Source organism: Opisthocomus hoazin, chromosome W (assembly GCF_030867145.1).
Source record: "Opisthocomus hoazin isolate bOpiHoa1 chromosome W, bOpiHoa1.hap1, whole genome shotgun sequence".
Classification (NCBI taxonomy): domain Eukaryota; kingdom Metazoa; phylum Chordata; class Aves; order Opisthocomiformes; family Opisthocomidae; genus Opisthocomus; species Opisthocomus hoazin.
In genome coordinates, this window is record NC_134453.1 from 47,498,112 (window position 1) to 47,519,652 (window position 21,541).

General features: G+C 47.8%; 1 protein-coding gene across 1 annotated transcript in view; it reads right to left on the minus strand.

Moving 5' to 3' along the window:
* LOC142365557 (E3 ubiquitin-protein ligase KCMF1-like) overlaps positions 1-21,541 on the minus strand; it is a 101,474-nt gene that overhangs the window by 9,429 nt on the left and 70,504 nt on the right. The window contains exons 3-5 of the mRNA XM_075446426.1: positions 16,304-16,443; positions 9,926-10,027; positions 2,676-2,850 (exon numbers count right to left, since the gene is read on the minus strand). Of these exons, the coding sequence (XP_075302541.1) occupies positions 2,676-2,850; positions 9,926-10,027; positions 16,304-16,443 (417 nt within the window). The remainder of the gene's footprint in view (positions 1-2,675; positions 2,851-9,925; positions 10,028-16,303; positions 16,444-21,541) is intronic.

Sequence of the window (21,541 nt, forward strand, 5' to 3'; positions counted from 1 at the left end):
GTTGTCTCTGCTGTCCGCCGGTACGAGCGCCAGGCTCAGAGACCTGGACAGCTGCGTTCTTGCGCGGGGCCTCCGTCTGGGTCCCCACGCTCCTTCTAGCAAGAGCTTTACCACGGGTGGTAACCAGGGCTAGAATATCTCCTGGAAGGGCGATGCGCACTACTTGAGTTGCCAGGAGGGGGGGCTGCACCCTGCCCGCTCGCCTTCCCCGCGCCAACTGCCGCGCCGCTCCCCGGCTGCCGCGCCGCCTCTGTTTGCCGGCTCTGCTCGCCCGCGCTCCCTGGGAGCTGCTCTTATCCGTGAGGGGGTTTGGCCGCTGTCACACTCGGCTCCGCCCCCGCTGAGTCAGAGCTGCCGCTCCTCGGCACCTCCCGCTTTCCCGCTGGGGGGGGGGGGCTGGGGTCTCCTCTCTCTCTCCCGGCGCTTTTTGCCGCCTCGCCGCTGCGGTTTGGCCACTGGAGAAAGGGTCCCTCGGCGCGAGCCTCTGCTCCAGAGCCCTTCGCCTTCAGTAGCTTCCAAACACGTCCCTGGTTCCACTGCCTACGCGTTTCCTTCTTACACCAGGAGGCCCCTACTCAGCCATGCTGGTCTCCTGCCTTCCTTGCCTGATTTCTTCCATGTGGGAATCGAGAGCTCTTGTGCTCTAAGAAAAACGTCCTTAAAGAGCTGCCAGCTCTGTTCTGCTTCTTTATCCCCAAGGGCAGCTTCCCCAGGGGATCCCATCCACTAATTCCTTAAACAACTGAAAGTTCACTCTCCTAATATTCAGGGTCTTGACTCTACTCTTCACTTGACCCATATCCCTCAAGCTTCCCTCCACTAGGGCATGATCACTGCAGCCCAGGCTGCCACCAATATTAACCTCTCTAATTACTTCCTCTGTGCTGGTGAGCAAGAGGTCCAGTAACCCTTCTCCTCTGGTTGGGCTATCACCTGGATTAAGAAATTAATTAATTGAAATCCCCCAGCAGGATAAGAGCCTGCAAGCGTGATGTTTCCTGCAGTCGAAGTAAGAACGCTTCGTCAACAGGCTCCTCTTGATCGGACAGCCTGTAATAAACACCAGCCATAAGGTTTCCTTTATTGGCTTGGCTCCATAAGTTTTTGACCTATTCTTCACTGTTTTTCAAAGACAGCTCTGCTTAGTTTTTTGTTCGTTTGTTTGTTTTTTTAACATGGAGGTCAATCCCCCTACTCCTCCTTCCTTTCCTGTCCCTTCTGAACAGTTTGCAGCCATCGATTGCAGCACTCCAGTCATGGGATTCATCCCATCACACTTTAGAGACAGTAATTAGATCATAGCTTTCTAGCTGCACAGTGGCTTCCAGCTCCTCCTCTTTGTTACCCATACTGCACGCATTGGTATAGAGGCATTTCAGCTGGGCTATCAGCCTTGTCACCTCTTTAGAGGAACACACCCTAATTCCTTTGAGGCTTTTCACAGGTGTTTCCCTGTTGGTTCCTAATACCTCAGCGGCTCCTGTCTGGTGCTCAGAACTCCATCCCCTTCCCCTGCTAAATCTAGTTTAAAGCCCTCCTTATAAGTCTGGCCAGCTTGTTGGTGAAGACCTTCTTGCCCCACTTGGTCAGGTGAATCCCATGAGCTCCCAACAGACCCAGCTTCTCAAAGGTAGATCTGTGATCTTAGAAGCCAAAACCTTGAGTATGGCACCAGCCACACAGCCAGGTATTCACCTGTTCAATTTATTTCCTCCTTCCTGAACCCCTTCCTCTGACTGGAAGGGTAGAGGAGAACACCACTTGTACTCCAGATCCTTTTGACATTGCTGTAAGGGACATATAGTCTATTTTGATGGTTCTAAGTTACCTCACCGCATTAGACCCTACAAGGAAAAGTAGTAGATGGTAACCTGTAGGGTTCACCAGGCTCGGCAGCCTCTCAGTGATGTCATGAATGTGAGCTCCTGGTAGGCAGCAAATTTCTCTAGAGAAATTGTCTGGACAGCAAATGCTGCTTCCGTGTCTCTTGGTAAGGAATCTCCAATTACTAATACTTTACATGCTTTTCTGGTGGCACTGGTTCTAGTGCGTGTGGGTGGTTGGATCAACTTTGCATGGTCAGTTTTTCCTGGATCCTGTCTGTTACTCATGTGCTCTTCGTTCTCCAACCCCAGAGCGTTGTATGTTACACAGGGGCACTTTAGGGGAAGGTTCTTCCTTCTGCCCTGAGCAGAGACTGTGAGGGTAGTCAAACACTGTAACAGGTTGCCTAGAGAGGTCGTGGAATCCATCCATGGAGATATTCAAAAGCTGTCTGGACATGGTCCTGGACAACCTGCTCTAGGTGGCCCTGCTTGAGGGCAAAGGGGGGGTGTCAGACTAGAGGATCTTGGAAGGTCACTTCCAACCTCAACCATTCTTTGATAACACCTGTGGACAGGTCAGTCATGGAAATGAGCCTAGAAGTCTCTAAATTTAAAAGTACAAGCTAAAGGGGCAGTGTTTTTCATTTCAGAAGTTCCAGGTTCAGTTCCTGTAGAAAATCCAATTAAGGATACTTTTCATCAGTAAACACCCATCAATTGCAACATTAGGAAGCATATATATTTTTTTTTTCCAAAACACAGGAAAACAAGGCAACTATTATCATCTTGGATTTTGTTTCAGAGTCTATTTAAGGGCTCTGAGCTAAAATCAGTAGTTACAGCTCTTACCAGCTATAGGATCCATGGTTTCTCTATTGCTTGGAGAATATGAACTCTGAGAAGATGAAAGCCCACCAGTGGAACTGCTAGTAAAGTGCATGTTTGATCTACGTGCACGGGGGCCTCCCAAACCCCGGCCTGGGTGAAACATTCTACGTACGTGCCGAACGCCACTAGATTCATCGTAACCAAGCAGTTAAGAAAAGTCTTTTGCTATCGAGTATTAAACAGCAAGAACATTTACTAGGTAGAATAATCAGGCAACACAGTATTCCTCATTCATAAAACAACAATTCAACTTTGTAAGTGTAATGCAATCATGGCTATGGTGGCCAGTCAGACCTATAGATCTGAACCCAAGGCACCCAGGGCTGCATGCACCAAATTCATCTTTCCCAGGCTTTTTTATCATGTCTAAAAAATGTTAGGATGGATTTCCTGCCTTCTGGATCAAAGTTTTCTACTACGTAATTTAAACTGATTATGCATATTCAGCAGAACACATTAGTCAATAGACATAAGGATTTTAACATCAAAATTGGGAAAGAAGGGTATTTAAATACTGAAAATAATCTACAAAGTTTTATTGCCATTCTTACCACGAGCACATAGTAATTATTGCATTTTATACTTTTATCCAAGGAATTTCACCCACTCCAGTCTTCAAGGAATTGCAGGTCAACAGAGGATTCAGAACTTCTCTCATACCCCTTTGCTTCATCTTCCCTCTCCTTCTCCACATAAATTCCATTTGCTCTAATTATGAAAACAAGCCCTTTCACTTTATTTCCCCTATTTCTTAGATGCCTATAAAAGCTATGACTCGAAATATAAGCTTTTTCATACATAGTAATAGAATATCAGCAAATCATTTAAAGATGATCTTTCCCAGAACAGCATTAACATGAGTTCTCCCAAGACAGTCCAGCTAAAACTTCCTTTTATCTTAAGAAGCACTAGTGCAATTAACTACTAAGCTAGGAAATAATGTACTTGGACATATCTTATTTTTCCAATTTCTAAATTAGTAGCTTTAGCTCACCTTATCTCCAATTTTCTTATTTTCAAAAATAGCATGTTTATCACTTGTATAAAATCTATTATTTGTATCAGACTGGTGCCCAATGTACTTATCCCACAATGTACGATTATGGTGTAGAATTCATTTCCTCATGATATCACTGAGTTGAGAAATTTAAGACTGAAAAATTATTGGACTTCTTTTGGCAAGTAAGAACATCCAGTTAATATAATAAATAATTTCACGAAGAATTGACTCTCTTAAATCTCTTATGCTATAGAACATAAAACATTTCACTTGCAGGGTTTAGGAGTGGGGAAAAAGATCTCCCTTGGGACAGAATATAGTTGTCTAGCACAGATTGGTTTGTTCCTCCTTTGAATCTATTGATACTGCTAGTGACAGAACATTGTCACTAATATTTTACTGATTGACTACTGCTCTCATGCAGTTTGGGAAGCTTTCCATAGTTACGTCTGACAGAAAAAGGCCCCCATTCTGGGATATTTTTTAAAGTAAACTTGGGAAATAAGATAACTAGAACATCCTTAATAGAAATCCTTTGAAAAATTCCAGCCTTGGTCTCATTTAGAAAAGCATCTTAGTAACTTGCTAACTCCATCTTTCAAAGTGTTTTTAAGACAAACAACATTATGTAAATACTAGCTAAGAGTATATTGATGTCTCACCCAACTATGCTGAGGTTAAAAAAAGCATTTGGAACCCCTAACTCATTGCAAACATATACTGAAAACAACCAAGCTAGAACCATTTATATGGTCAAGACTAAAGTAATGTTTTAAACAGTAAAACAGTTGAAAATTGTTTAAGAAAGAAACTGGAATTTAAAGAGCTGTCCAGAGTCTCCAGGGATAAAGGTGATATCTTGCAGTGGCTGCACAGGATTCTTCACAAGAAATATATGTGCAGCCATTTAAAACAGCTTAAAAAAAACCTTTCTAACTGCTACACAGAAGACAATATACTTTCCTAAACTGCTAGAAAATGGGCAGGGGGAAATCTCTCCCCCTTTTTCTTCCTTTTAGTCTTAGCTGTCAGAAGACATGAAATAGCACCCAACATCGAACAGCTAGTCCAGAAAAATTTTCTCTATCAAGTTTTATGGACTTGGCAACACTGATTGCTAAAGCAATGCTGTACAGAAACTTCACATGCATTTTCTATAATTATTTATAACATGGTCCAATTTATAAAGTTCCCCCCATCAGTTTTGTGATGACTGACACTGTGGCCTTACTCAGTAACCGAAAAAAATTATTCTGATTTATCTAGCTCTTATACAGCTAATAATAAACACACATTTCCCAATTAAAAGTTAACTGACATCACTGATGTGGAAGGGGGAGGAAAAGCTCCAGAAGCATGAATTCTAATCCAACACCTCATCCACTTCAATAGCAAGCTAATTTTATTGTGTAATTGTGACTGACAATTTAAATGCTAACAAATTTAAATGTAAGTACAGATCACAACCAAAGTGAAAACATTTTCTCTAATGTTGCTACCAGTAGATACAACAAACTTGAGTTGTTAGGCCTTTTTATTTTTTCTTTTAAGAAGCCCTGAACAAAAAAGGCACTATCAAATTAAACTAGGAGTGTATTTTTTCTAAATGAGATACAGAAACTTATAGAGATCTCTTAATGAGAGTTTTTCATGATGGCCTGTACTTCCATGAAGTAACAATACCTTCTGAAATTATGTTGTAGGTATTTGTACAGCAAAAAACAAGCAACATGACTATTCCCAAGACCAAGTAACACAAAAGAAAATTGTACTTAAAGTGCAAAGAAACTGACAGTCTGAGCTCTTCAGTCACTGAGAGTAGTTATATCGCTACAATCTGCAGATAACTTAAAGATAGCCCTAATCTCTAGGAAGTCTCCTGATAGCTCTTCTAGTTACATCTTAAAAAAAGTCAATAATTAACAGGCTGAAACTACCCTATTGAAATACGGTGATAAAACTAATCAAACACTTAAAATAACTCAATTTCAAAGTTCAAAGCATTTTCTAACACATTTGCTTTTAGTGAAATTTACTGCTTTCAGTCTCGTAATTATCTATAATACACTATTGCATCAGGATTGCTGCTTTCCCATACACAAAATGGCATCAGAACTAATGACCAAGAATGGTAAGAACTGCAGTGCAGAAAGAAGCAGCTGGGTGTCAAAAACATCTTCAAAAGGTTTTACTATCCGGAATAAAACAAAACCACACCCCCACATTCTCAAGCTACACCTAAAGCCCATTCACAGTCTGGTAGATACATATAGAATCACAGAATGGTTTGGGTTGGAAGGGACCTTAAAGATCATCTGGTTCCAACTCCCCTGCCATGAGCAGGGACATCTTCCACCAGCCCAGGGTGCTCAGAGCTCCATCCAACCTGGCCTTGAACACTTCCAGGGAGGGGGCAGCCACAGCTTCTCTGGGCAGCCTGGGCCAGTGTTTGACCACCCTCATGGTGAAGAATTTCTTCCTAATATCTAATCTGCCCTCTTTTAGTTTAGAGCCGTTCCCCCTTGTCCTATCACTACACACCCTTGTGAAAAGTCCCTCTCCATCCTTCCTGTAGGCCCCCTTCAGGTACTGGAAGGCTGCTATAAGGTCTCCCCTTGGAGCCTTCTGTTCTCCAGGCTGAACAGCCCCAACTCCCTCAGCCTGTCCTCATAGGAGAGGTGCTCCAGCCCTTGGATCCTCTTTGTGGCCCTCTTCTGGACCCACTCCAACACATCCATGTCCTTCCTATGTTGGGGGCTCCAGAGGTGGACACAGTACTCCAGGTGGGGTCTCACGAGAGTGGAGTAAAGGGGCAGAATGCCCTCCCTCAACCTGCTGGCCACGCTTCTCTTGATGCAGCCCAGGATACGGTTGGCTTTCTGGGCTGCAAGCGCACATTGCTGAGTCATGTTGAGCTTCTCATCCCCCAGTACCCCCAAGTCCTTCTCCTCAGGGCTGCTCTCGAGCCACTCTCCGCCCAGTCTGTACTTGTGTTTGGGATTGCCCCGACCCATGTGCGGGACCTTGCACTTGGCCTTGTTGAACTTCATGCGGTTCATGCAGGCCCACCTCTCCAGCCTGTCCAGGTCCCTCTGGATGGCATCCCTTCCCTCCAGCGTGTCAACCACACCACACAGCTTGGTGTCGTCGGCAAACTGGCTGAGGGTGCACTCAGTCCCACTGTCCATGTCGCCGACAAAGATATTAAACAGCACCGGCCCCAGTACCGACCCCTGAGGCACACCACTTGTCAGTGGTCTCCACCTGGACATTGAGCCATTGACTGCAACTCTCTGAGTGCATCCATCGAGCCAGTTCCTTATCCAACGAGTGGTCCATCTGTCAAATCTATGTCCTTCCAATTTAGAGACAAGGACATCATGTGGGACAGTGTCGAGTGCCTTGCAGAAGTCCAGGTAGGCCATGTCAGTTGCCCGCCCTTTGTCCACCAATGCTGTAACCCCATCATAGAAGGCTACCAAGTTGGTCAGGCACGATTTGCCCTTGGTGAAGCCATGTTTGCTGTTCCCAGTCACCTCCTTAGCATGGTTTCGAGGAGGATCTGCTCCATCATCTTGCCAGGCACAGAGGTGAGAGTGACTGGCCTGTAGTTCCCCGGGTCTTCCTTTATTCCCTTTTTAAAAATGGGGGTGATGTTGCCCCTTCTCCAGTCGGTGGGGACCTCCCCAGAGTGCCACGACCTCTCAAATATGATGGAGAGTGGTTTGGCAACTTCGTCCGCTAGTTCCCTCAAGACCTGTTGGATGCATCTCATCAGGCCCCATGGACTTGTGCACCTTCAGGCTCCTTAGGCAGTCTCGAACCTGGTCTTCTCCTACAGTGGGTGGTTCTTCATTCTCCCAGTCCCCGCCTTTGCCTTCTGCAACTTGGACAGTGTGGCTAGAGCACTTGCTGTTGAAGACTGAGGCAAAAAAGTCATTCAGCACCTCAGCTTTCTCCCCATCCTGGGTAGCCAGGTCTCTAGCTTCCTTCTGGAGAGGGCACACATTTTCCCTAGTCTTCCTTCTATCACTGACATACCTATAGAAGGCTTTCTTGTTCCCTTTGACATCCCTGGCCAGATTTAATTCTGTCAGGGCTTTAGCTTTCCTAACTTGCTTCCTGGCTACTCGGATGATTTCTCTGTATTCCTCCCAAGCTACCTGTCCTTGCTTCCATCCTCTGTAGGCCTCCTTGTTCTGCTTGAGTTTGGCCAGGTGCTCCTTGTTCATCCATGCAGGCCTCCTGGCGTTTCTGCCTGACTTCCTCTTGGTCGGGATGCATCGCTCCTGAGCTTGGAGGTGGTGATCCTTGAATACTGACCAGCTTTCCTGGGCCCCTCTTCCCTCTAGGGCTTTATCCCATGGTATTCTACCAAGCAGATCCCTGAGGAGGCCAAAGTCTGCTCTCCTGAAGTCCAGGGTAGCGAGCTTGCCGTGCACGCTCCTCGCTGCCCTAAGGATCTTAAACTCCACCATTTCATGGTCACTGCAGCCAAGGCACTTTCACATTCCCCACCAGCCCCTCCTTGTTGCTGAGAACAAGGTCCAGCATCGCACCTCTCCTCGTGGGCTCCTCTATCACTTGGAGGAGGAAGTTGTCCTCAACGCATTCCAGGAACCTCCTGGATTGCCTATGCCCTGCTGTGTTGTCCCTTCAACAGATGTCGGGGTGGTTGAAGTCCCCCATGAGGACCAGGGCTTGTGAATGTGAGGCTTCTCCCATCTGCCTATAGAGGGCCTCATCCGCTCGCTGGTGCTGGTCGGGTGGCCTGTAGCAGACTCCCACTGTAATGTTGCCCATCCCTGCCCTGCCTTTAATCTTGACCCATAGGCTCTCCATGGGCTCCTCATCCAATCCCAGGCGGAGCTCCATGCACTCCAGCTGCTCTTTGACATAGAGGGCGACACCTCCTCCTCGTCTCCCCTGCCTGTCTTTCCTAAAGAGCCTGTATCCTCCCATCCCAATACTCCAGTCATAGGAGCTGTCCCACCACGTCTCCGTGATGCCGATGATATCATAGCCCCGCAGGCGTGCGCACGTCTCTAGCTCCTCTTGTTTGTTCCTCATGCTACGTGCATTTGCATAAAGGCATTTGAGCTGAGCCCCCGATGAAGCTGCACTGTTGCTGCTGCACAGCTCCCTGTTCCGTACCCTCACTGACTCAGCAGAGTGAAGGTCCTCACTAGCACACCGTCCACTAGCAGCTGAGTTGCCACCCCCAGGCTTTTGACTAGCTAGCCTGGTTTTATCCCCTTCCCCCTTCCAATCTAGTTTAAAGCCCTATCAATGAGCCCTGCTAGCTCCTGAGCTAGGCTCCTCTTCCCCTTTTGTGACAGGTGTACCCCATCTGTTGCCAGCAGGCCTGGTGCCATGTAAATGGACCCATTATCAAAGAACCCCAAATTTTGCCTATGACACCAGGCTTGGAGCCAGGTATTGATCTGTTGACTCCTCCTGTTTCTTCCCTCATCTTCCCCTGCAACTGGAGGGATAGAGGAGAACACTATTTGTGCTCCTGATCCCTTAACCTGTTGCCCCAGAGCCCTGAAGTCCCTTTTGATTGCCCATGCGCTTTTGTCCCTAATCTCATCACTGCCAACCTGAACAACTAAGAGTGGGTAATAGTCAGAGGGCCGCACCAGATCAGGGAGTTTCCTAGTGATATCTCTCACCCCGGCCCCAGGGAGGCAGCAGACTGCCCTGTGGGATGGGTCCGGTCGGCAGATCGGGCCCTCTGTTCCCCTCAGAAGGGAATCGCCTATGGCAATGACCCTCCTTTTTTTCTTAGCCGAGGCAGTCGTGATACGTGGGGCTGACTGACTCGTCCTGGGCAACCCCCTGGATGGAGCTTCACCTTCACCCACATCCTCTGCGGCCGGTCCCTCACGTTCCAGAGCCCCATGTCTGTTGCTTAAGGGCAACTGGGGTGGAGAGGGAGGGCAGGAGGGGATTCGCCTGCCGCCCCGAGCAGGGACCCGTTTCCATTCCCAACACATATACTATACTATTATATATATATATACACACACACACACACTATATATACACATATAAAGAAATTCAGACATATAGATCCCCCATAACTAAACACCAATTCTAAAAAATAAGCAAAACTGATGTAGCCACTTAACTACAGAAATCAAAACAAGTAATTACAGCTATCATAAGGAACAGCCTATCCCTTTTCCCTCAACTTAAGAAAGGATATTAAATCTCTAGGAGCTCTGTGTTCCAGTGTAAGATGAGCTGCAAAGTCATCTGTGACATGATTAGGATCCCCTCCAGGTAATGCTGCACATATTGGACAGATCTGAAACAACAAAGAGAAAAAAAACCAAACACAACCAACTTTACACAAATCACAAAACACATAATTCAGAGTTGATCACTTGACATGGATTCTTATACTTTAAATATCACCTTCTATTCCTATATCTAAACAGCCACAGGTTTAAAACAGTAAATGTATTCAAATGCAGCTATTAATTTTAGTATCTTTTTAAGACCCACTTTTCCTTGCAATTATGCTTTTAATAATACCATGGAAACAAAAAAGTAAAATTTTCAAATCATATCTGCAACGTTTCAGCTTTCAAACTTGTCTTTCTATGTCAATTACAGCACAGACTGTAGATCTGGTTACACAGGATTACTGTTTGTATGTACCTGCATGTGACATTATCAAGTTCATTTACTGCTCTTTGAATCCCCTAGCAACTTCTTATTCATCTCACCAGAGAAGTGTGGGAAGGAGAACGAAATCAGATGTGAATATTCTTTAAAGTATCACCACTGAGACAACATGCAAGTACAGAGTTGGCAAAGAAGAGAAACTCCTTATTCCTATCAAGTATTTTGGGAGATGGCACTATAGTTTTGTTTTTTTCCTTAAGCCTAAACACACATTTTAAAAAAGTCTAGGGACACTTACTGCCATAGCAACCTTCATTTATTATTTTTCCTCCCAATGACTTTGTATCCACCTGAGATAAGTGTGCTTTAAAAGTCCTTTGCCACAGTTTTGCAGGCCAGCCTTACAGTTTGACAGATCACAGGTTAATAAGCAAGAAAGGAGAAACTTCCACACGGTATATTAGGTCTTAACTACTCTTCCAGGGAGATCAACCTGGACTTTGCTACTGATAAGACTGTAAACTAGGGGGGGGGACCCTGGAACACTAGACTGGGAAGGGTGAGAGAATCAATAGAACCATACAAACCAAATGAGAGACATGCATGTGAAAGGGATAGCAGGGAGGAACAAAGGGGAGGGTAGACAGAAAGGGGTATAAAGTAGGCCAATTACATGTAAAACAGAGCCAGTCAGTATGGTTGTCTGACTAAGCCCTGAGCCTGATCACAACAGTATGCCCTGTCTTCTTATATCTTCTTATTAAATCTTAATAATCTCTCTGCATAATCTCACTCTCTATCCCATGTGTATGTGTGCTGCAAGGACTAAGTGCCAGCTACTGCTAAGACCTGTGTATGTGTGAATGAAATTTGGTGCCAGCTACTGGAGTCAGACTGGAGCTGTAGGTGCTCCTGTGGCCTGCGGCATCAGCTACTGGAATAAGTGAGGGTCCTAGCATCAGTATTTGGAGGGGCCATAGCTCTCTAGACCTAGGACGGGTACTACAAACTTTGTGCCGGGAGTGCTAGCTACTAGGGGGGGCTGTCACGAGTGGATTTGGTGCCAGCTACTCCAGTCAGACCAGGGATGTAGGCACCCCTAGCCTGTGGTGTCAGCTATTGGACTGAGTGGGGTCTTAACATCAGCTACTGGAGTGAATCATGGTCTTTGCCTCCAGCCACTGGGGTGGGAATGTGCATCCCAAAAACCATCTAATGGGGGGGGACCAGCATGAGTGAAGGGCCCAGCACTGGTAGCTGGAGCAGGACCACCAGTCACAGCCCACATAGTGTCTGGTGCCAGCTGCTGGGGGAAAAGGGGGGTGCATGCCTGCATCTTCCCCAAACCTGGTGTGCATGTGTATTAGCTAGCAAACTTCAAGCTAGACTAGCTAATGAGTAGGGAGGAGCCTCGAGCCTAGGCAGGAGTATGAAGCAGGCAAGGGTCTGTGCTGGTATACCCAGCAGGACTTGTGAATGTGGAGTGCCTGTGAGATGAGTGCATGAGCACGTGTGTTTGCTAGTGAGCATCAAGCTGGACTAGCTGGCAAGTAGGAGACCTGTGAAGCAGGTAAGAGTGCCTGGGATCCAGGCAGGGGTACTGGACAGACAAAGGGAGCCATGCCAGTACTCGAGGGATCACAGTGAATGTGTGTGTGCTTGTCAATCTAGAAAGTATCATGTGTGTGCCTTCACTAGTGACCTTCTAACTCTACCAGCTGAAGAGGAAGAAGGGGACTTGGCTGCCTATACTTATGTTTTATGCAACTCCTACATGTAGGTGCTGTTGAAGGTAGTACTGTGTCTGTGGTTGTCTGTGTGACAGACCATGTCAGTGTCCTCTGTGTGTGTATGAGTCTCTGGAATATGTGCTCAGCTTCACTACTGATTGAACCTGCAAACGGGAAAGTGGCAGCTGCATCCCTCAGCCTAGCCAGAGGCCCCAGGTCCTCGGACTGGGCTTCAGCAGCTGAGCAGAAAGCAGTCCTGGGCTGGAAAAGGTGGCCACGCTCTTAACATCCCTTAAAATGAGCAGATCATCATACTACTTTGAATGAAATCCAGGAGATGATTAAAAAGCCTTAAGCCAGTTAGGCTCCAAACATCACAGCTGACAGTTTCTAGATCTGTTCTCTTATTACCATGACCTCCCTATTTATACAAGTATACTAGTTTTGGGTGGGATAGAGTTAAATTTCTTCATAGTAGCCCATATAGTGCTACGCTTTGGCTTTGTAACCAAAAGAGTACTGATAACACACCAATGTTTTAGCTGTTGCTGGACAGCTCTCTCACAGCATCAAGACCTTTTCTGTCTCTCACATTGCCCAAAACAGCAGGTAGACTGGGGATGTACAAGAAGTTGGGAGGGGATGCAGCTGGGACAGCTGACCCCAACTGACCAAAGGGATATTCCCTACCATATGACATCATGCTCAGCAATAAAAACCACAGGGAAGAAAGAAGGATGGGGGGGGGGGGGGGGGGGGAATGTTCAGAGTCATGGCATCTGTCTTCCCAAGTAACCGTTACCTGCGATGGAGTCCTGCTTTCCTGGAGATGGCTAAACATCTGCCTGCCAATGGGAAGGAGTGAATGAATTCCTTATTTTGCTTTTCTTGCATAGGCAGCTTTTGCTTTCCCCATTAAACTGTCTTTATCTCAACCCATAAGTTTTTGCACTTTTACCCTTCTTATTCTTCCCCCCCCCAATCCCACTAGGGGTAGGGAGGAAGTGAGGAAGCAGCTGTGTGGTGCTTAGTTGCCAGTCAGGGTTAAACAACAACCAGCATTTTTTGGCACTCTACATGGGACTCAAAGGGTTTGAGATATTGACAGATTTGACCAGAACATATTAGAGGGAACATATAATTATTATGGCTGTTTAACCATTGCTGACCATGATATTAAACTAATATCAAGAACAGATAAAAGTTACCTGATCTACCATGCTCCTTTTTTTGCTGTACATCTTAAAGACTTTTTTGGCTTCAGAAGACACCAGAAGCTGCCCCCATGGCGACAGAGCCAGTTCCAATCAGCTCCGAGACAGGCCCGCCCCTGGCCAAAGCCGAGCCAATCAGTGATGGTGGCAGTGCCTCTGTGATATCATTTTTAAGAAAGGGTAAAAAAGCTGCACAGCAGCAGCTGTCAGAGAGGAGTGAGGAAATGTGAGAGAAACAACCCCGAAGACACCAAGGTGAGTGAAGAAGAAGGGGGAAGAGCTATGGCCAGGTGTTATACTAAGGAATAAAAAGGGGAATCAAAATGTGAAATGATAATTGAAATTAACCAGACTATTGCTGCTGTAGGTATTTCTGTAAAGCCCTACCCTTATTATAGTTAAAAGTTTTGTAATATTGTAAGTTTAAAATTAACTACACTAGGTTTAGAGAAACTAAGAAACAGGATTTTGAATAATGTGTTATTGTTTCATAAGAAGGATGTACCTGTTCAAAGTACAACCAGAGAGTGATGAATCATAAGAATAGCTCACGAGTTATGAAAAGCTGCTGAGATTGCCAAAAGAAACAGGTAACTCGGGGAAAGGTAATTCCGGCAGGGGAGATCGCGACCACCAACTCACGGACCACCTACCCCACTTATACCCCAGACTGAAAAGATGAAGAAACTGAGCATATGTACTAATTTACATGCTGGATGAAGAGACTTTAACCAATCATTTAACAGAATAGCAATGTGTATGTATTAGGAAGTTGAATATGGTAATGCTTTGTATATAAATAAGTGTTGATTTGGAAGCCTGGTGTGCTGTCTTGGGACAGACACCCATATTTGTGCAAATATACAATAAAATACCTCTGCTCTGTGTGTATATTGGCGTACTGCACAACAGGTAAACGAACCCCAGGTTTTGGGACAACACAGGCACCAGAGCAGAGATTCCCCTGCAACCTGTGGAGAAGACTGTGGTGAGGCAGGTTGTCCCCCTACAGCCCATGGAGGACCACGCCAGAGCAGATATCCACACTGCAACCCGTGGAGGACTCCATGCCAGAAGAGGTGGATGTGCCCTGAAGGAAGCTGCAAGCCCATGGAGAGGAGCTCACACAGGAGCAGATTTTCTGGCAGGAACTGTGACCCTGTGAGGGACCCACACTTGAGCAGTCTGTTCCTGAAGGACCATAGCCCATGGAAAGGACCCATGCTGGAGCAGTTTGTGAAGAACTGCAGCCTGTGGGAAGGACCCATGTTGGAGCAGTTCACGAAGGTCTGTCTCCCATGGGCGGGACCCCATGCTGGAGCAGGGGAAGAGTGTGAGGAGGAAGGAGCAGCAGATACAATGCGTTATGAACTGACTGCAACTCCCATTCCCTGTCCCCCTGTGCCACTCGGGGAGGGAAAAGGAGGTAGGAGAGTCAGGAGTGAAGTTGAACCTGGGAAAAGAGGAGGGGTGAGGGAAAGGCGGTTTTAGATTTGTTCTTATTTCTCATTGTCCTACTCTGTTGTTAATCGGCAATAAATTAAATTAATTTCCCCAAGTCAAGTTTGTTTTGCCTGTGACGGTAATTGCTGAGTAATGTCCCTATCCTTATCTTGACCCATGAGCTTTTTGTCATATTTTCTACCCATCCTGTTGCTGGGGAGGGAGGTGAGACACAGCAGCTCGGTGGGCACCTGACAGCCAGCTCAGGTCTACCCACCCTACCTGATACTTCCACTTCAGTCTAGTTGCTGCCTTACTAAATACAGAATGAATCGCAGAATCACAGAATGGTAGGGGTTGGCAGGGCCCTCTGTGGGTCACCCAGCCCAACCCCCTGCCCAAGCAGGGTCACCCAGAGCAGGCTGCACAGGACCTTGTCCAGGCGGGGCTGGAATATCTCCAGAGAAGGAGACTCCACAGCCTCCCTGGGCAGCCTGGGCCAGGGCTCCATCACCCTCAGAGGGAAGAAGTTCTTCCTCATCTTCAGCTGGAGCTTCCTCTGCTTCAGTTTGTGCCCGTTGCCCCTTGTCCTGTCCCTGGACACCACTGAAAAGAGCTTGGCCCCATCCTCTTGAATCCACTAGGTGTCACTGAGTAGCAGAAAACCGATGCCTTCATTCTGAAACTTAACTCAAAAGATATTATCTGATGGCATTTTACAATTTTCAGAGCTGCAACCCTAAAAAACTTCTACCTGAATGCTGTGTTTTATTTGTTAATCACTCCACTCTACTAAAACCCAGTAGGAACAGTAATAATCATCATAATGCCAGCCACGTCCATCTGCACTTGCCCTGCATTGCTGACCATTATCCTTGATCATTTAATGGAGAAATAATAATTACTGAGGTTTCAGTTTTAAAAATAAAGAAATATATGCCAATAGTTCATACGTTCTTAGGAAAGACCAGGACAACTTTGACTGTCAGAACAGGTTGACCAATTTTACCTCCTCTACTGCTCCTTCACATAAGGCCCTTCCCAGACTAAGGAGAGAGATTCTCCTTCTCCCACATAATTTCTCAAAAAGTGAAGAGAGCTTAGAGGTCAGAAGAAAACAAACAATTGTTCCAGTAGCCTATTATATGGTGTTACAGAGCAATTATACAATTACTACTGTTGACATCAGGAAAATCAAGTGGTAGGGTTAAGGGAAACAGCAAGGTTTAACCCTCTGTAACATCAGGATTTAGTGGCCTGTGTACCGAGGATCCAAGGACTCAGCTGCATAACCTTGACTCAGACTGCTGAAAGATCGGTGTGAGAAAGTCTGTAGAGAGGTAAAGGTGATGATGTAGGCAAATGTAGGATTGTTGAGTTGAGGACTGTTAGTAGCTAAAGGAGTCAAGAGGGAAAACACCAGCATGGTGTGTATGTGTGTATGGTACATACCTTCCTAGTCAGCATTTAAATAAACACATACTTCAAGAAAAAAAAAATTACTCATTTTCTAGAAATTTTCATATACTTTCATTGTAATTGAAAAACAACGCTGAAGCACCTTACCACCTCTGTTGATGTTTCTGCGTGTTCAGAAGCAACATGTTCTTGAAGAGATGTTTCCGTATAACCCATCTTTCCACAATAAGGACAAGTAAAGGACTGTGGCTGCTCTACAGAGAAAGCTTCTCCACCATAATACAAATCTGGAAAAAGATGATGTTTTAGGAGGGGTTATTTTCAAGGAGCATAGCTCATTATTTTATTTATATAACCTCTTTATATATACACCTATGTGCATATAATCACTGTCAAATTAATTCATTATTTAATCAAAATAAACATTTTAATTCTGCACAAAGTGCATATGTCAATATTATAAAGTTGTTCAATGATTCAACTTGCAAAAGAACAGACATATGACAATTTTCACTAGTAAACAACGTAACTATCTAATATTCAGGAAGAGCAAAGTCTGATGGTACTGCCAAACCATCACTTTTCCTCCATCTTTGTTTTTACCACAGGTGAGCTTATACTACAGATAAGATCACTGTAGATGCACTATGCTCTCACAGCCTTACTTGCAGCAAATCTATTTTAAATATCATAATTTAAAATGCCTTAGTGACACCAGCCATAGCTGAACCAGTGTTTAACAATAAGGGGAAATTTTAGTAAAGTGAAAGGAGTGAGGTGTTACATACCAGTTTCAATACTTCAGCACTTTTTGACTACCAAAGTAGCAGCCTCCCTTAATCTGCTAATTTAGCAATTAACATGAGCCAAACCAATCATGAAAATTTAACAAAACATGCTAAATTCATACTAAATTGCATCACTCCAGGAAAAGTGTCCTTCACTGCTTATAGAGGAAGAGCACTAAGATGATACTTAGGCTCAGAACGCTCTCTAAAGGGGACTTGATGGCATACTAGATTTCAAGCCTAAGGGTATTTGGAAACAATAGTGTTTTCCAACAGGAAATGGCTTTAGAACATCTGACAGTTTCAGTGGGGAAGAACAAGAACAATTTTGCTTTATCAACCACAGAGCTAGCACATTCTTCTTTCTGGTTGCAAACCTTCTGGCACTCATTCAGAATTACACTAGCATTCCTCAGACGAAAACAGTATCTCAAGGAGCCGATTCAGAACTAAACGTAAAAAAGCGCCGGGAGAGAGAGAGGAGCCCCCAGCCCCCCCCCCCCCAGCGGGAAAGCGGGAGGTGCCGAGGAGCGGCAGCTCTGACTCAGCGGGGGCGGAGCCGAGTGTGACAGCGGCCAAACCCCCTCAGGGATAAGAGCAGCTCCCAGGGAGCGCGGGCGAGCAGAGCCGGCAAACAGAGGCGGCGCGGCAGCCGGGGAGCGGCGCGGCAGTTGGCGCGGGGAAGGCGAGCGGGCAGGGTGCAGCCCCCCCCTCCTGGCAACTCAAGTAGTGCGCATCGCCCTTCCAGGAGATATTCTAGCCCTGGTTACCACCCGTGGTAAAGCTCTTGCTAGAAGGAGCGTGGGGACCCAGACGGAGGCCCCGCGCAAGAACGCAGCTGTCCAGCTCTCTGAGCCTGGCGCTCGTACCGGCGGACAGCAGAGACAACGGCTGTGTTCGGTGCGAGCAGGTGAATGACCTGCTCAGCCTGGTGGCAGAGCTGAAGGAGGACGTGGAGAGGCTGAGGAGCATCCGGGAGTGTGAGAGGGAGATCGACTGGTGGGGCAGCACCCTGCCCTCCCTGAGGCAGAGGCAGCAGGAGGCGGCTCCACGAGAAGCAGAGAACCCCCTACCCTCTTGCCACCGAGCAGAAAGAGGGGGCCTAAGAGATGGGGGGAATGGAAACGGGTCCCTGCTCGGGGGGGCAAGCGAATCCCCTCCCGGCCTCCCTCACCTGCCCAGTTGCCCTTAAGCAACAGACATGGGGCTCTGGAACGTGAGGGACCGGCCGCAGAGGATGTGGGTGAAGGTGAAGCTCCATCCAGGGGGTTGCCCAGGACGAGTCAGTCAGCCCCACGTATCACGACTGCCTCGGCTAAGAAAAAAAGGAGGGTCATTGCCATAGGCGATTCCCTTCTGAGGGGAACAGAGGGCCCGATCTGCCGACCAGACCCATCCCACAGGGCAGTCTGCTGCCTCCCTGGGGCCCGGGTTAGGGATGTTGCTAAGAAGCTCCCTGGTCTGGTGCGGCCTTCTGATTATTACCCCCTCTTGGTAATGCAGGTTGGCGGGGACGAGATCGCAGAGAGAAGTCCCAAGGCCATCAAAAGGGACTTCAGGGCACTGGGGAGACTGGTTGAGGGATCAGGGGCGCAGGTGGTGTTTTCCTCCATCCCATCAGTGGCAGGGAACAGCACTGAAAGGGGCAGGAAAACTCACCTGGTTAACAGGTGGCTCAGGGACTGGTGCCATCGGTTGAATTTGGCTTCTTCGATCATGGGGAGGCGTACACAGCACCGGGCCTGCTGGCGACAGACGGCGTCCAGCTGTCACAGAGAGGAATAAGGATTCTTGGCCACGAGCTGGCGGGGCTCATTGAGAGGGCTTTAAACTAGGTTCGAAGGGGGAAGGGGACATCGCCCAGCTCACTAGGGACGAGCCCAGGCTTGGCGTGCCAGGGTCAGGGGTGAGACTGACAGCCCAGCTCAAGTGTGTCTATACCAACGCACGTAGCATGGGCAATAAACAGGAGGAGCTGGAAGCCATTACGCAGCAGGACGGCTACGACTTGGTCGCCATCACAGAAACGTGGTGGGACAACTCGCATGACTGGCATGCTGTCATGGATGGCTACAGACTCTTTAGGAAAGACAGGCCAACAAGGAGAGGTGGGGGAGTTGCTCTGTATGTGAGGGAGCAACTGGAATGCATTGAGCTTGGCCTGGGGGCAGATGAACGAGTTGAGAGCTTGTGGGTTAGAATTAAGGGACAGACTTACACGGGTGACATTACAGTGGGTGTGTGCTACAGGCCACCTGACCAGGAGGAGGAAGTTGATGAGGCCTTCTACAGGCAGCTGCAAGCAGCCTCACAGTCACAGGCCCTGGTTCTCATGGGGGACTTCAACCACCCTGACATCAGCTGGGAAGACCATACAGCTAGGCAGGCGCAACCCAGGAGGTTCCTACAGAGCATCGATGATAACTTTCTGATGCAAGTGGTGGAGGAACCAACAAGGAAAGGCGCGCTGCTGGACCTCGTGTTAACAAACAAGGAGGGACTGGTGGAGGATGTGAAGGTTGGAGGTAGACTCGGCTGCAGTGACCATGAAATGGTCGAGTTCAGGATCCTGCGTGGAGGAAGCAGGGCGATAAGCAGGATCAAAACCCTGGACCTCAGGAGGGCTGACTTTGGCCTCTTCAGGGAGCTACTGGGAGGAATCCCGTGGGCCAGGGCTCTCGAAGGCAGGGGGGTCCAAGAGTGCTGGTCGCTGTTTAAACGTCACTTCCTCCATGCTCAGGAGCGGTGCATCCCCCTGAGAAAGAAATCGAGCAAAGGAGGCAGGAGACCCGCATGGTTAAACAAGGAGCTTCTAGCGGAGGTCAGGTGGAAGAGAAAGGTCCATGGAATGTGGAAAGAGGGGCAGGCCAACTTGGGAAGAGTACAGGAATGTGGTCAGAGCATGCAGGGATGCGACGAGGAAGGCCAAAGCCCACCTGGAATTGAAGCTGGCAAGGGATGTCAAAAACAACAAGAAGGGCTTCTTCAGCTACATCAGCAGCAAAAGGAAGCCTAGGGACAATGTGGGGCCGCTGCTGAATGAGGCGGGTGTCCTGGTGACGGAGGATGCGGAGAAGGCAGAGCTACTGAATGCCTTCTTTGCTTCAGTCTTCAGTGCCAAGGCAGGCCCTCAGGAATCCCAGGCGCCGGAGGTAAGAGAAGAAGCCTACAAAGAGGACGACTTTCCCTTGGTCGAGGAGGACTGTGTGAGGGATCGCTTAAGTGACCTGGATGCCCACAAATCCATGGGCCCCGATGGAATGCACCCACGAGTGCTGAGGGAGCTGGCGGATGTCATTGCTGAGCCGCTCTCCATCATCTTTGAGAGGTCCTGGAGGACAGGAGAGGTGCCCGAGGACTGGAGAAAGGCCAATGTCACTCCAATCTTCAAAGAGGGCAAGAAGGAGGACCCAGGGAACTACAGGCCGGTCAGCCTCACCTCCGTCCCGCGAAAGGGGATGGAGCAGCTTATCCTGGAGGCCATCATCAAGCAAGTGGAAGAAAAGAAGGTTATCAGGAGTAGTCAACATGGATTCACCAAGGGGAAATCATGCCTGACCAATCTGATAGCTTTCTACGATGGCATGACTGGCTGGGTAGATGAGGGGAGAGCCGTGGATGTTGTCTACCTAGACTTCAGCAAGGCTTTCGACACGGTTTCCCATAACATCCTCATAAGCAAGCTCAGGAAGTGTGGGCTGGATGAGTGGTCGGTGAGGTGGACTGAGAACTGGCTGAATGGCCGAACTCAGAGGGTTGTCATCAGCAGCACTGAGTCTGGTTGGAGGCCGGTAACTAGTGGTGTCCCCCAGGGGTCAGCACTGGGCCCAGCCTTGTTTAACTTCTTCATCAACGACCTGGATGAAGAGTTAGAATGTACCCTCAGCAAGTTTGCTGATGACACCAAACTGGGAGGTGTGGTAGACACACCAGAAGGCTGTGCTGCCATTCAGCGAGACCTGGATAGGCTGGAGAGTTGGGCAGAGCGGAACCTGATGAGGTTCAACAAAGCCAAATGCAGGGTCCTGCACCTGGGGAGGAACAACCTCATGCACCAGTACAGGCTTGGGGCAGACCTGCTGGAGAACAGCTCTGTGGAGAGGGACCTGGGTGTCCTGGTGGACGACAGGTTGACCATGAGCCAGCAGTGTGCCCTGGCTGCCAAGAAAGCCAATGGGATCCTGGGGTGCATCAAGAAGAGTGTGGCCAGCAGGACGAGGTAGGTTCTCCTTCCCCTCTACACTGCCCTGGTGAGGCCTCATCTGGAGTACTGTGTCCAGTTCTGGGCTCCCCAGTTCAAGAAAGATGAGGAGCTCCTGGAGAGAGTCCAGCCCAGGGCTACAAGGATGGTGAGGGGACTGGAGCATCTCTGCTACGAGGAAAGGCTGAGGGAGCTGGGCTTGTTCAGCCTGGAGAAAAGGCTGCGAGGGGACCTAATAAATGCTTATAAATATCTGCAGGGTGGGTGTCAGGAGGATGGGGCCAAGCTCTTTTCAGTGGTGCCCAGCGACAGGACAAGGGGCAACGGGCACAAACTGAGGCACAGGAAGTTCCGTCTGAACATGAGGAAGAACTTCTTCCCTCTGAGGGTGACGGA